We start from the raw sequence: 14,597 nt of genomic DNA, 5'->3' as shown, positions 1-14,597 counted from the left end.
TTCATACGCAAAAATACATTATTACAGTTCAAATGTACTTTTATTTGCAACTTGAAACTTGAAAAATTATAAGTATCAAGTTGCAAATATTGTTTTAATATCAAATTCACAATAGCTTGGAAATACTTTCTTAAGGATTCATTGTAAATACATACTGTATTGTATTTGCCAAGAGAATTTGTGTGTTGCTTAGTGATTGAAAAGACAGTTGCAGTTTCATGGTAACATTTCCGTTTTTTCGTTTTGACAGGTTACGTGTGGCCAGCCTTAGTGAACACATCGATCGAGATGGTGGAGGGGAAGATAACATGTTGACAGACTTCCTTAGAGATTTCCAAGAGAAAATAGTGAATCAGGGTCACAATCGCTCTCGTTCTGGCGAGGGTGCTCCACCACCAGAAAATTAGGGAAGGAATGAAGTTGCTCATGCAGGTGTCCTCTGCCATAAATGAGAGGATTCCGGGAATTTTTGTAGATAGCACTATAGATTACATATTATTGTTTTTATATATTTTCTTTGTCTCTCTCTCATATTAAGTTTTATAAGTTTTCTGTTCTGCCTTTGTCCCATCCTTTTCTTTTTCATTGTGTAATTCTCTCAGTAATATGAACAGTAGCATTACTATTGAATTTTGTGATAAAATGGACGGAGATATTGTAAAATATTAGTGATTTCAAAACGCAAATTCCTTGGGGGAAGTATAAGGAATGTTAGAGCAAAAACCTACTTTTTCAAGTAATTGATTTATGAATTGAATATATTAAAAATTACATTGGAATTCATTTTTGGTGTGGCAGAAAATCAGTACAAGGTAGTAACACTTCCTCATTGGTGTAACCAGGGAATAATTCACACACATACTATAGGAGAATGCTAAAAAGCTGCAGCACAGTGAACCATCAAAAGCCATGGGTGACAGTTTTTGCACCTGCAGTTTTGTTTTCCATTGTTAGGATGAAAACCAGGTTCTTCACATCTTGACTTTACAAAATGGTTTAACCAGGCCATGAAATTGGAATTCTTAACCAAGATTCAGGCCTTATCAATAGGTCTATAGCATAAAAGCACAGTCCTTATTAAGACTCATTGACTTGAACATAATGAATTAAGTTTAGAATTTGTAATCTCCACTGATTCCAAAAGTGCATGGAAAGCCATTCAAAATTATTGCCCTAAAATCACTACATATGTAAGAAGAGAAGCTTTCATTCCATAAGTTAAGCCCATAAAATTGTTGAAATATGTTAGATCCCCGACTATGTATGCATTAAGGGAAATAAAGCTGCCTATAAAACAGGTAGTGTTGCAGCTACTATAATTAGATGACATGTATATGCCCATTCCTCTCAAGAGATTCTGAACTATCTGTAAACTATATCTTCATAAATGGCTTGCTTAATGGTGTGGTGAAGAAGATAACTAAACAAATGTTGGATTTGGTTCTTCCTTCTTCAAAGAACACCACAATGAAGTAATATCTCGTCTTTAGATTGGTCACACTTGTTTGACCCATGGGGATTTTCAGATTGCTCACACTTGTTTAACAGATGGGTATTTAGTAACTCACAAAGTTCCTTGTTGGACAAGTGGATTTCGCGCTCGGCTACCAATCTGGTGGTCTGAAGTTCGTTTCTCGGCTCGGCCAACGCGGAACCAGAGGAATTTATTTCTGGTGATAGAAATTAATTTCTCGATCTGTGGTTCGGATCCCACAATAAGCTGTAGGTCTCGTTGCTAGGTAACCAGTTGGTTCCTAGCTACATAAATAATATCTTATCCTTCGGGCCAGCCGTAGGAGAGCTGTTAATCAGCTCAATGATCTGGTAAAACTAAGATATACTTAACTTAGCAACTCACAAGACCATGTCAATTGCAGAACACTTACAATTGTATGTATCCTGTGTAAAGTTTTTAGTTTACATAATCATCTTGTTTTTAATGTGTAATTCTTTAAAGATTAATTTATCACGAACAAACCATCATCTACCTTTGTGAGAGTTAAGAATATTAATGCAGTGGTTTGGTTAAACTTTAGCAATTAATGATCATTGTAATCCATTAAATGCATGGGTTTTTAATATTATTGATCTGACATATAGGAATTAACAGTTTGCCTTTATTATTGTAGTTGCCTAATTTTTGCATTCTCATATGATCTATTTGATTGTAGTTTAAACAGTAATGAATTTAGAAGAGGTACTTTAGCTTCTTGGCTTTTTTATTTGAGGTATTTAATTCGACTGTCAGTGTTAACTTACACTAGATGTATCAGGATGGATTCCACAGGTTTTGTTAGCATTTGGATTAATCTCATAATTTTTACATTACTTACTAGTCACTTAGCATAGAGTAGAGTTAGGAAGGGACATGAAAACGACCCAAAACAATTTTTTGTTCAATAGAAGTTAATGGTCAGCACTGGTTTTGCAAGTATACATTATTAATACAGTTTTGAATTTTTTGCTTAAATTAAGGTAAATGATCTGGCTTTTTCCAGAATTTTCCTTTTCACATGGTTTATTAGTTTTAGATGAGGCACATGGAATTTCTGGAAGATTGGGTACAAGATTGAAATATTGATGTTTTGATGATATTTCACCATAATTAATGTTCTTTTCCAGATTTTCAGACTTGAAGGTGATATAGGATAACTTGATTGCTGGAGAGGGATAGATAGTTTTGCAAATTTTATTAGGTAGAATAAACCTAAACTTTTTACATTTTTTCTCAAAAAGCCTTATGGAACCAACTGATTAATGAAAGTGACATGAATTCCTATTGAACAGGTAAAGAGAGGTTTGGTGTTGCTGTTCAGTACATTTTCTGCCTGCCAAACATTTTTTTTTTGGGGGGGAGCCTCACAACCCTTTTTTTTTTCTATCATTATAGCTAGTCTGAATTTTTTGAGAGAGTGCTTTTTATTTATTTGCTAAGGTTGTACTTCCGCTGTCATTAACTTACATTGTAGTTGTTTGGCATAAGCAGTCTTTCTATCATGGACTTTATTTAATCTGGCCATGTAAAATGTAGACATTGAGTTTTAGATATGCACAGTCCATTCTTATGTTTATACATTAAATTTGTCTTGCTGTCCCAAGCAAGTTGTTGCAGTTAGATGCATTAGAAAATGTTACACTCAACTTTTATAAGTTTCTAATTCATGGAAAATGACAACTTGAATGTGTGTTTTCTGGCAGGTTTTGACATTTCAGTTTAGATAGTATCATAAACCTGAAGTAAAATGTTCTTCCAGAGACCTTTTGAAATTGGGTGGATAGATTATATAGATTACACTAACTTTTCTTGAATACATTTCTTTGTATAGTGTTTTATATAACAGTCATTTTCAGGTTTGAATCTACTTTCCTATAATTTTGTGAATCTAAGTAAAATGGTTTAAGTATGTATTTTGCTGAAAAAAGTTTTCAGCCATTTAAAACTAAGTTTATGTGCAGTAGGTGTGAATTGGGCAGGTTTTTGAGAATAGCAAGCATTCTGGAGTTTTTTATTTAAATTATTTTGTGCTGTGCTATTAAAGTGTCATCCTTGCCAAAGTATGTCCCTTAGAAAGTGATAGTCCATAGGTCAGAACTTTCGAAGAAAGTATCAAGTCTGTGATTTTTTCGCTAAGGGTATAGGGAAAAAATATAGTACTGTTTTCAGTGTAAGTACAATGAAGTGATTTGTATCAGCAATAGTAAGTGCTAAAAACAGGGCAAAATGTTGAATGGCAGTAGTATATTAAGTATAACTATTATCAACTTAACTTTGGGCACTACACTTCACCATTTTTATATGTATAGGTTTGTAACCATTCCTTGAGAAATTCAAGGACAGCTCAGTATGGAAACTTACTGTGGTCTTGGATTCAGAGTAATATAGCTATTTGTGGTTGTTAGAGTCTTGGAAGTTAAAATTTTAGTATATGATGAAAAGTTTAATGTCTCAGTGCTCTAACTAATATCCAAGGTTTGATGCACTGTACTTAATTTCTGGTGAATGTGTTTGTAATGTATTAGTGGCAAGTTTAGAAGAAATACATTGTATTACAGTAGAAATGTTAACAGGAAATCCGATCTTCATAGTTTTAATGTTTTAACGGAAATGTGCCATTTAATTTATAAACACATGTCCTAGGTATTAGAAATGTGTAGGCATAGAAATACTTGAGGTAACATATGGACTTGCACTTTATTGGCTTCTGGTGAGGTCAAGTTAAAAAAAAATCTGTTTGTCTAACATTACCAAATAATTGCTTAATATTTAGTTTGGAAGAACAGTGAGTTCTGGACTTAGTAACCAGTAGATGGGAGATAATGGACTATTCCTGCCAGTTGATAGAAGTTCCTCCTAAATACTTCATTAGGGTAAGTTTTTCTATTGTACAGATAATTTTATCTTTTTGTTTAAAATACCGTATATGTATTATAAATGTATATTGTTCTGATTTACAGATTTTTTTTATTTTGTTTGAAGGTCATTTGGGATTTATGGATTTTTTTGTGAAATTATCTGATAAGGAGTACATAATTAGAATGTTCAGTAATACTGCATCATAGTTTCCAGTTGTAAGTTTTACACCTTGCCAGAAAGTAAAAAAAAAAAATAATAGAAAATTCTCAAGTTTTTGTAGAAGAGATTAATTTTGCTTGTAAATATGGCAGCAAAAGTATGACATGCATAATATTTTCATACTCCACACTGTTTATGTGCTCATCATTTCTTGTGGCCAGTGTTCCTGTTTTATTGGTAACACTAGTGACATGGATTTCTCAAATCTACAAGGGGTTCAAGCATTCAAATACAATAGATGTAATGCGAAAAATGTGTCACACTACCCGTCATATTTGTTTTTTATTTTTCCAAGTTTTCCTGAAGCCAAGGCCTTTTATTTTTATTGGTTGATTATTTGTGCTTCTGCGGAAAATGATAAATCGTGGGCTATGTGAGTAAAATTTTTATGTTAATTTTCATATGAATTAGCTTTTCTTTCAGATTTGATAGCTTCTTTTTGTTAAGAGTGCTAGATGTCAGGTTTAGTTGGTATACATACACCATGTATTATTTTTCAGTAGTACATGTTCTGCAGTTAATTATGAAGATTTATGCAAAGTAAAATCCTCATTAAAATATTGTTTTGGGCCATCAGGCAAGTTATAACAAGTGGAAAAAACTTGGTAGTGCATTATCATGACATGTTATACATGAACCAATCAGCCAGTACTCAGTTTTCATGTCTGTGATGTCAACATGGTTATTTCAAATTTACTTTGTGTGGTGTGCTTGCAAAAGTTGCAAAGGGATCGTTGCATTCCAAAGATTTGATCATTTCAGTGCTGAGTTTGTAGCATTTCTTATATGTTTTGTTGATGGCAGTAAACCATAAAGATTGAAAGCTTAAACAGTGTTTTAGCAGGCATAAATGGTGGGAAAGATACAAAACCAGAGGAACTAAATTATTTAAGTCTTTTAAAGTCCAGAATATTTGGGAGTGATTATTTCAATGTTTGATTTGCCTAAAGTATTGACTAGATTCATTTGATTATCGAACCTCAGATTCAGGTTCATTCCTGTATTAAAAACATACAAAACACTAGGTAAAGAAAGTATGTTGGGCTTACTTTATGTTAATGTGCGCTCGCATGTTGATTTATTAGGTAATTTGTATAGTGTGGACAGTTACTGGTGGATGGGTGGAAGCTAATGAATATAAGAATTTCATAAGTTTTAAACTAAATTTTTTACATTTCAAAATTTGGAAGTATTGTCTTACAGATCTGTTAGTTAGGTTCATGTAAAACTCATAATTTGCCCATATTCAATACCTGTACCACATGATTCACCTGCTACTCTGTAAATGCTGTGGACATGACACAACTGTTTGCCCATACCCTTCTGGCAAAGTACTACACAGACATTTTTATCCATATGCTACATGAATTTGCCATGAAGTTTAAAATAACTTTTATTAAAGTGCATAAGTGTTTTTTTTTCTCTTTTTTTTTAATAATAATGTTAAGGTCCCAGAACTTAAAAGAAAATTATTTCTCATTCTAACAATTTTGTCAAGTAAATTAAAATTTGAGAAGCCTAATCTTTCGCCATTTAGGTGCATTTAATTTTTATACTATCTTCTAACTGAATACACAACAGTAGAATCTCACATCAGACTTGCTTGGAACCAAATCTTTACTAGAAATCCTTTCCCAATTCTTATACAGTATTGCTTTGAATACTAGCAGATCTGGAAAGTAAATATAGGGAGATAAATTAGTAGGGTGCATGATTATACATGAAAATATGGCTGTAAGAAAACTCCTAAATATATTAGAAGTGTAGATTATATATATTATAATAATAACAAATATCCAACTGAAATTGTACTGTAATATCTTTTTGGTACAGGGAATAGCTGATAATCACTTATAAGTTGTGGCATTTAAACAAATTATGGTATTATTTCTATGGTCTCAAAATTAGGTGGTGTTCGTTGGTCACCTCACCCAACTTTGATTAATAACCTTGTTAATCTACATAGATTATCAAGCTTCTTGGTCAACATTTAGTATTATAATCATGACAGTTTTATATACCTAAAGCCAGCCATTCTGGTAGACACATGTATTCTTAACTTAGCAAGAAAGTATTTTTTAATACAAAGCTTGCTAAACCACCTGGGACTTTTGAATTGCTTGAAAAATATGTAGAATTAAAACTTTAACATGCTCAACTTGTTGGCTACTTAGCATGATACAATCCTTCACTATAGAGTTTGCAATGCAGCATCTTAATTTTAACAATTCACAGGGCTTCTTGCAATAAGAATTGCAAGATAAAGTTAAAAGAATTTCAATCTCATTCAGAAACTGACCAGTTGGGCAGCCTTAGTGAAGTGTGTCAATTTCAGCTTGGAACAAGGTACTCATACTTAAGAGGAGGCTTTAATCAGTGTCAAAAATTGTTTATAGGATACCTGCAACAGGCATTAGTAAGGGCAAGCGATAACTCCAGTGATGACTTAGTTTTAAAGCAAGTGCCCACTTGTGAACAGTTTATCAACAGACTTAATTTACTTGTCTGTAATGGATTATGATGTATATACTGTATATAAGATGTATACTTGTATGAATATTGTGAATGTATTTTACATTTTTGGAATGTATATAGGGTGCAGAATGTTTTACTTTACAGATTTTAAATATTTAGTGATTAAATTTTTTCAAGGGAAACAAGTACTAGTTAAGAGGTTTATTATAAAATGAATAAATTTAACTTAACCTAGAAATATGCAGTACCAGTCCTGCTCATGAAGTTTCTTGTGACAATATTGCTAAACTTATTTAGCCTCGAACTTGAATGCTTGCCTGCAAGTAAATTGGTTATGCATTAGAAAACATTTTTCCTGTGCTCTAATAATATTGTAACCAGCAGGTTAGTTTCTTATAGCTAGGTATGTTGTTATTCAGGTCTTTCCATTAAAGTTTGTCATCAAACTTAAGGGTGTAGTTGCATTGTCTGGTGTTGGAGGTAGCTGTTTACTGGAAACTATTTGAATACATAGTACTTAAAAACTATAATTCTTTTCTCTTGTGCCTTGGGTCTCTAGTTGTGACTGACTGCAATGACAAGGGATCTGTGATGTTCTATTACTTGCTGTATTGCAATTCAATTTGTAATTGTTTGACAAAATGCCAATTTTGTTAACCTCAAAATGTTATTGCAGTTAAAAATTGCACGAGTTTATAGCTATTTTTCAGTGTGCCTCTCGCCATTTTCATAAATTAGTTTAGCAAGACCACTGAGTAACATTTCTGAACTCTCATAGTACTCGCTTAAGTTCTCCAGAAAACAGGAAATGTGTATTTGGAACTGTACACAGAAATGAGGTTTTTAGCGTTTCAGTTGTCTCAAGTCGTCATCAGTGTGGCCACTGTTAATTTATATGAACTTGCTGTTTATTCAGTAGCATAAATTTTACCGTTCTAAGTCTTTGCGATTATGAATTCGAAAATATAAAATGCAACCTCCTTTAGATATAATAGTCTTCTTTTGAGCATTATAAATAGCAGAAATATTACTGTAGAAAAACTGATCATACATACTAGTTTTTTTTTTAGTTATACTAGGATGTAGTCTGCAAGGCCTAGACTTTTAAGCTTATTTGAACTATGAGCACTCTTGGATTTTTATTTTTCACCAAAGATTTGCAGTACATAGATTTATACACTAACTCGAATTTAGTGAATGCTTTGAAGAAACAAAATGCTCAACTCATTGACTAAGTAAGAGCATCCACTATCTCTTTTCTCATGTAGTTTAAGGACATTCTATGAATTTGCATAAAATATGCAAATTTGTTTTTTCTTTGAAATCATAATCCCTAGTAGGGTTGTATGGGTTATATTTTCTTTATGGTTGTATTGGGACAATTGCTGCCTAATGTGCTGTAAAAATTGGAATTGAGAGAAATAGTCAGCCTAATGTAAAGAAACAAAAGCCTGTTCTCCCTCGAGAGCATATGCATGGGGATACTAGAGGAGTGCCCTATTTGTTGTTTAATGTAGGTACTAGGTCAGTGTACGGTATCTTTATTTTCTTAGGGTACAGCATACACGATAAGGCAGTATACTCTGTTGTTAATGTAACTTAACAATCTTTAAAAATTTTCTGCAGTTGTGTTATAGCATTCTCTTGCCTTTTGCCATCGGGACTTGCAACACGAAGTGCTTTAAAATTTTTTTGATGGCCTTATCAACTTTATGAAATAGAGCTCACTTCATAAAACATTAAATGGTGTTGAATTGCAAAATGTATAAGCCTTTTTTCCTTTACAAAAGGTGTTAACTGTGCATATGTAAGTTTTATTTTACTTAGATTACAATGTATAGTAAACATTACAGACTGTGCAGTAAATACTATCGCTATGTCACGAACACAACTGCAATTTCATCACACATTTTCTTGGTGCCTCATGCTATAAGTGTTCTTGTGCCTGAGCTGCCTTGTTGGATCAAGTTTTTTATTTATGATTTTTACCATTTTCTATTAGTTTTTTCAGTTATGATAATCTGCTTATTGTTTCTACAGCTTTTGAAGTGGAGTACATCATAATGTTGAGAATATTTTCCTTGAATGTATTTGAGGAAACTATTTTTAGAATTTCAAGCTTTTTAAAATAATGTGTTAACTATAATTACAGAAGGTTCTTAATTAAACCTTTTTTAGGTATGCAGATGTATAAATAACATTGCCTTCTATTTTTTTCAGTAAATGTTTTAATCATCTTTACATTCCAGTGTCTGGAAAGTTCTATTAATTTGAAGCACTTGTATTAGAAATCTATCCTACAATCTAAATACCCTCAATGTCGATCCATACAAGGTTAAGGATGTAATTGACTTTATAGATTTGTGTACAGTAACGTGAAGGCTTGATATTTGCTTGGTTGAGTTTTGTATAAAGAGAAAATTTATGCTAACTTTGTATGCCAGCTAAATAAATGGTTATAATGTGCTGGTCACATTTCTTTAATTATGCCTAAGTGTTTTGTCATTTTATATCAGTCCTACATCCCCCTTGGTCCACCACTTGGTCTTGGGAAGCTCTTAAACACAAGGGTACAACCAGGCAAGACTAGTTCTTTTGAGAATCAGTCTTGTTGAATATCAGTGCAAAGAAATTGACTATACTCATATTTTTTTCCATCTGTCCACCCGCCAGTGGTGTTTGCGTATGGAAACACTGCGTCCCGGGCTTTAGATAGTTACGCTATGTGTAAGTTTTAGGTAAATAAAAGGATATCTGGGTGTACATTTGCAACTGAAAAGTGTTTTAATAATTTACTGTATGCGAATTACACTGTTAATATTCGAAATAGGATATTGTTATTATTGTTGAATGTAAGCTGAATGTAACTATCTAAAGCCCGGGATGCAGTGTTACCATACGCAAACACCACTGGCGGGTGGACAGATGGAAATAAACAGAGTATAGTTTTTGACTGTTTGGTGGATTTGATGAAGGATGGAGTTTGATACCGAGCTTCACCTGTAGATCTGGAGTACCATACATATCTGAGTCTGGGAAGCCTTCCTAAGCCAGGTCTGTGAAAGCTAATAGCTTTGCCAAATTATTTAATAATAATAATGATTCAAGACTGTTAGCTCTGAAGTTTGCAGACTGGTCTGAGAGGAAGGTCAACATTCATCCTCCCAACGCCATTTGGGGCTTTGTCTCTTCATCCTCTGACAAGGCCCCGGGAAAGGCAAGCATCATTATATTTTTAGCCACAAGTCTAATATGGCGTAGCTTGGAAGTCATGGCAACAAAGTCCCTGGCTCCAGCTTCAGAGAAGAGAAAGAAAGAGATCCCTGCCTTAGATCCAGAGATCATCGAGTCTCCTAAAGCAAATCCCATGCAAAACAGGTATTGGGACAACCTGAAAGACATTTCAAAATTCAGTTATTATTAACAGGGGTTAGTTTTTCCAGACCTCTGAGTCTCAAGTAGACTTCTCGGGCTGGTTCTCAGGGATCAATCCTGAGAAGAAGAAGAAGAAAAAAAAAAGTATTTGAGAAACCTGTCTTATTTAAAAAATTTATAAATCCCAAGGTAATCTGTGGAGGACACAAGGTGTTCAGGAGTCACCCTGGGGCTTTCGAAAGACCAGTGCGCTCTTTGGATGAACAAAATGTGCATGCCAAAATAGCTATCCAGTCCAGCCTTCCAGCCTGCACAGGTTTCATGGGTAAGGGACCATCAGGAACAGTAGAATTAGTAACCCAACCTAGTCTAAGTTACAGAATCCTTGCCAGACACCGAGTAACAATCTGAAAACAACAAGTGGCTATACAATCATTCCTACCGTTTCCATGCAGCACCATAGAAGTAGAACCAGCCAGGGAACTACTGCCATCCAAACCAGGAGAGCAGCATGCCTGTCGTGGAGAATTCCACAAAGTGGTGCACAGATTATAGTAGCACCAAACAAAGTAGAGAAGGGAAACACCAGGCTAAGCACACTTCAGCCCAGTCGAGCAAAAATAGTGTTATGCACATGCGTACAGCCATGCTGGTGATGGTCTGAAGACTAATTACAAGATTATCCTGGGATGTCCTGTAGTAGCCCCATATAGCTACTATGACAGGATTCAAAGAGGAATTAAGTTTAGTCCTCCTCTCCCAATGGGACTAGTTGGGCATGGGGACGGTGGACCATGCGTGGGGAGACCCTTACAGCAGTCATAAACTGAACCACCCACACTGTCCATGATCATCTGTCCTGGCATACAAGTGCTAGGATCACCATAATTTCCACCAAGCACCAATGTTTAAGAGAAGACTATTTAGCCTGCTAGCAGAGTCCTGTCTTCTGTACCTTTTCCCTGCATTTTCATCAATCAGAAGGAAAGCCAATGAAGGAGGTCTGTCCATTCCTTCAAATTGCTAACGCCACTCCAGACGGATGTTTCACAGTTGGAATCTTGAGTTGAAACACAGCTGAAGCAATGAGGTAGTTGAACACCTACCCATCCAGGGAACTTGTGACAAAAGTAAAATATTCCAGGAAGGAAAGCAAAGAAGGCTCTAATGAAAAGTGCAGGGGCCACAATGCCTTCACAGCTCCTTGTCTCCTGGGATTGTCTGCTGAAATATCAGAGGCAAGGGAAGCGGTTATTAAAGCAGGACAGCAAAAGACAAGCCCACTCTGACAGCACCATGCACAGGATGAGCCACTAGTCAGTCATCTGGTCCACCCTTCACAAACCATCTGCACACCCTTCACATACCATAGTTGTCTGGTCTGTGCACCCCCTTCACAAACTACCAGATTGGTCTGGTCTGTGCACACCCTTCACAAACCATAGTTGTATGGTCTGTGCACTCTCTTCACAAACCACAGTTGTCTAGTCCTGTGCACACCCTCCACAAGCTAGTTGTCTGGTCCATGCACACCCTTCAGTAAAGTCAACTGGTGCATGCACCCAACACAAACCACAATCAGCTGGTCCTCACACACCCTTCACAAATCATAGTCACCTGGTCTGTGTACACCCTTCACAAACCGTAGGTTTCTGGTCCACGCTCATCCTTAACAAACCACAGTCGTCTGGTCCGTGCACAAACTTCACAGAAGATAGTCGTCTGGTCTGTGCTTACCCTTCACAAACAATAGTTGTCTGCTCCATCCACACCCTTCACAAACCATAGTCGTTTGCTCCATGCACACCCTTCACAAACCTAGTCTTTGCCTCCGGGCACCAAACCCTTCACAAACCCATTAGTGGTCTGGTCTTGACACCCTTCACAAACCATAGGCATTTTGTCTATGCATATCCTTCACAAACAAAAGTTTTCTTGTCTTTGCCCACCCATCACAAACCATAGCCGTCCTGTCTGTGCACACCCTTCACAAACCATAGTAGCCTGGTTTGTCCACACCTTCACAAACCAAAGTTGTCTAGTCTGTGCACACCCTTCACAAATCATAGTTGTCTGGTCAGTGTACACCCTTCACAAACCATAGTTATCTGCTCCATACACATCCTTCACAAACCATAGTTGTCTAATCCATGCACACCCTTCACAAACAAAAGTCTTGTCTGTGCACACCCTTCACAAGCCAAACTGAATGTGATATGGGTATGCCTGCTTCAGCAGAACAGGAGGAGTCAGGGTAAGCACAGTAATTGTCTTCACCTTCTTCGTCATTTATCTGTACTGCTCCTACTGAACAGGTGACCAAGGCACATTACTTAAAAGTAACGGATGACAAACACACACTACCTCTGCTCAACGAACAGAAATAACGGAGGGTCAATGGCAAAGGCATAAAATATGTACACAATAACATCCAGGACACAAATATTTGATCACTTTCATGAGGAATCATTCAAAGCAGCTACAACCAACAAGAATTGTCCAACTAAATGAAACTACCAAAATCTTCGTAGGTCCAACTTCTTTTGAGGCATTACTATCTGCCAGGGAACAAGACCGAGTGAAAGATCAAAGTAACGATAGAGAGATTACAGAACTAGTCGACGTAAGTTTTATAAAGTGGTTAGTTTGTATGATGTTAATATGGTCCGAGATGAATTAAAATGTAAAATCTTACAAATTTAAAATTAGGAAAAAACAGAACAGCAACTGTAATTATGGGGCTGCATCCTGACTCAACCTAACTCATGGTAGAGCTTTATAGGGACCAAGTTATTTCACGAAGAAAAAATGGGAAAACTAAAATGTAATGTAGTGCTAATCTACCCAAAGCTAGGGACCTGCATTATACTCTTAACAATGGCTAAAAGGTGTGGGATTGGAAATAGGGTGTAGCACCACTTAAATCAACCTACAGTATGGAGGAGTTATGGGAGTTCCATTTGACAACGTCCTAGAGAGAGAGAGAGAGGGAGAGTGTGTGTGTAATTGCTGTATGGATAGTTAACGATTGAATTGGCTGTTGGTGAGTTCTGGGTTGTCTGCTGGTACAGCTGGAGTTAGTTGTTAGAGTTCTGTTTTGAAGGCAGTCTTTAGTCAGAATCGGTGATGATCGGTAGGTGTCGGCAGCAGTCTGTGAAGTGTTGAAGGCATTGAAAGTCAGTTGAGTTTTGTGTTTTGTTGATTTGTTATTTAGTTGTTGTTAAGTTAATTTTGTTTGCTTAGAGTTGTTGTGCCTGTTCTGTTAGATTTGTTGTGTTATGAGTTTTATTGAGTTATATGTGAGTAGTTGTGGTTGTGAGTTGTTGAGGGTTGTTGTTGGTGAGCTGCTGTGATTTCTTGGTGTTGTTAGTGGGTGTGTGTTGTGTTGTTGATTTTATTTGTGTTAGTGATTGTTTGTGCAGTGGTCTTTTATTGAGTTGTGGTCCTTGGGTGTTGTGTTATTGTTGGGTTGTGGGGTTGTAGTCTTTGTTGTTGTTAGTGTCTCAGCGACCTTGACCAGCGGACAGCAAAGCGTAGCCCTGAGTATCTGCAGTTGAGCGAGATGTGCGCGCGTTTTGTGTGTGTGTGTGTGTGTAGGTCAATTGTCCTGTGTGTATTCCGAAGTGTAAAGTGGAAAGTGTGACTGAATTTGAGTTTGGCAGCTGGATTGATTAAGTTTTCATGGGGGGGATTTTGCAGTTTGTTTTTCGAGTGTGATCCCGCCACAACGGTGTCTTGTCCTCCCTTCCAAGGGGCCTTTGCTTCTCAGTAACTTTCCGGCCCCCCACCACCCAGAGGCTTAGGCCTCAGGGAGGATGCGACTCGTTTTGAGTAGCTTAACTCAGCCCTTGGGGGAAGCACTAGATTGAGATTTCATACTTAGTTTTTGATGGCAACTCTCAACCTTTAAATCGTATATATATGATGGTTCCCTATTTAGAAAAGCACCATACAAACAAACAAACAAACATATCGAGCCGATCACCAATCGAATTTGCTCACCTTGAAAAGTCAGTGCCATCTATGTCTTTAAAAATAGCATCACTATGCATTCAAGCATTTTTCGGTATCAGTTGATGGTATTTTGTGGGTCACGATTCTAGCTTAAGTAAAAGGGGCGCTTATAACGTCACTATAATTAAAGCAAATAAATCTTATTACATTGTGTGTGTGT

The 14,597-nt window shown here is 36.1% G+C and overlaps 1 protein-coding gene across 3 annotated transcripts in view; it reads left to right on the top strand.

The window, feature by feature from the left end:
• The window catches only part of LOC135200058 (arf-GAP with coiled-coil, ANK repeat and PH domain-containing protein 2-like), a 135,501-nt gene extending 125,964 nt beyond the window's left edge, over positions 1-9,537 (top strand). For all 3 annotated transcript variants that reach the window (XM_064228318.1, XM_064228317.1, XM_064228316.1), the window contains one exon: positions 251-9,537. In XM_064228318.1, coding sequence (XP_064084388.1) covers positions 251-407 — 157 coding nt within the window. In that variant the 3' untranslated portion in view covers positions 408-9,537. The remainder of the gene's footprint in view (positions 1-250) is intronic.
• Positions 9,538-14,597: the final 5,060 nt, after the last annotated feature.

Source organism: Macrobrachium nipponense, chromosome 26 (assembly GCF_015104395.2).
Source record: "Macrobrachium nipponense isolate FS-2020 chromosome 26, ASM1510439v2, whole genome shotgun sequence".
NCBI classification, from domain to species: Eukaryota; Metazoa; Arthropoda; class Malacostraca; order Decapoda; family Palaemonidae; genus Macrobrachium; species Macrobrachium nipponense.
The sequence above is the reverse complement of the archived record's forward strand: the minus strand, read 5'-3'. Positions and strand labels throughout refer to the sequence as shown.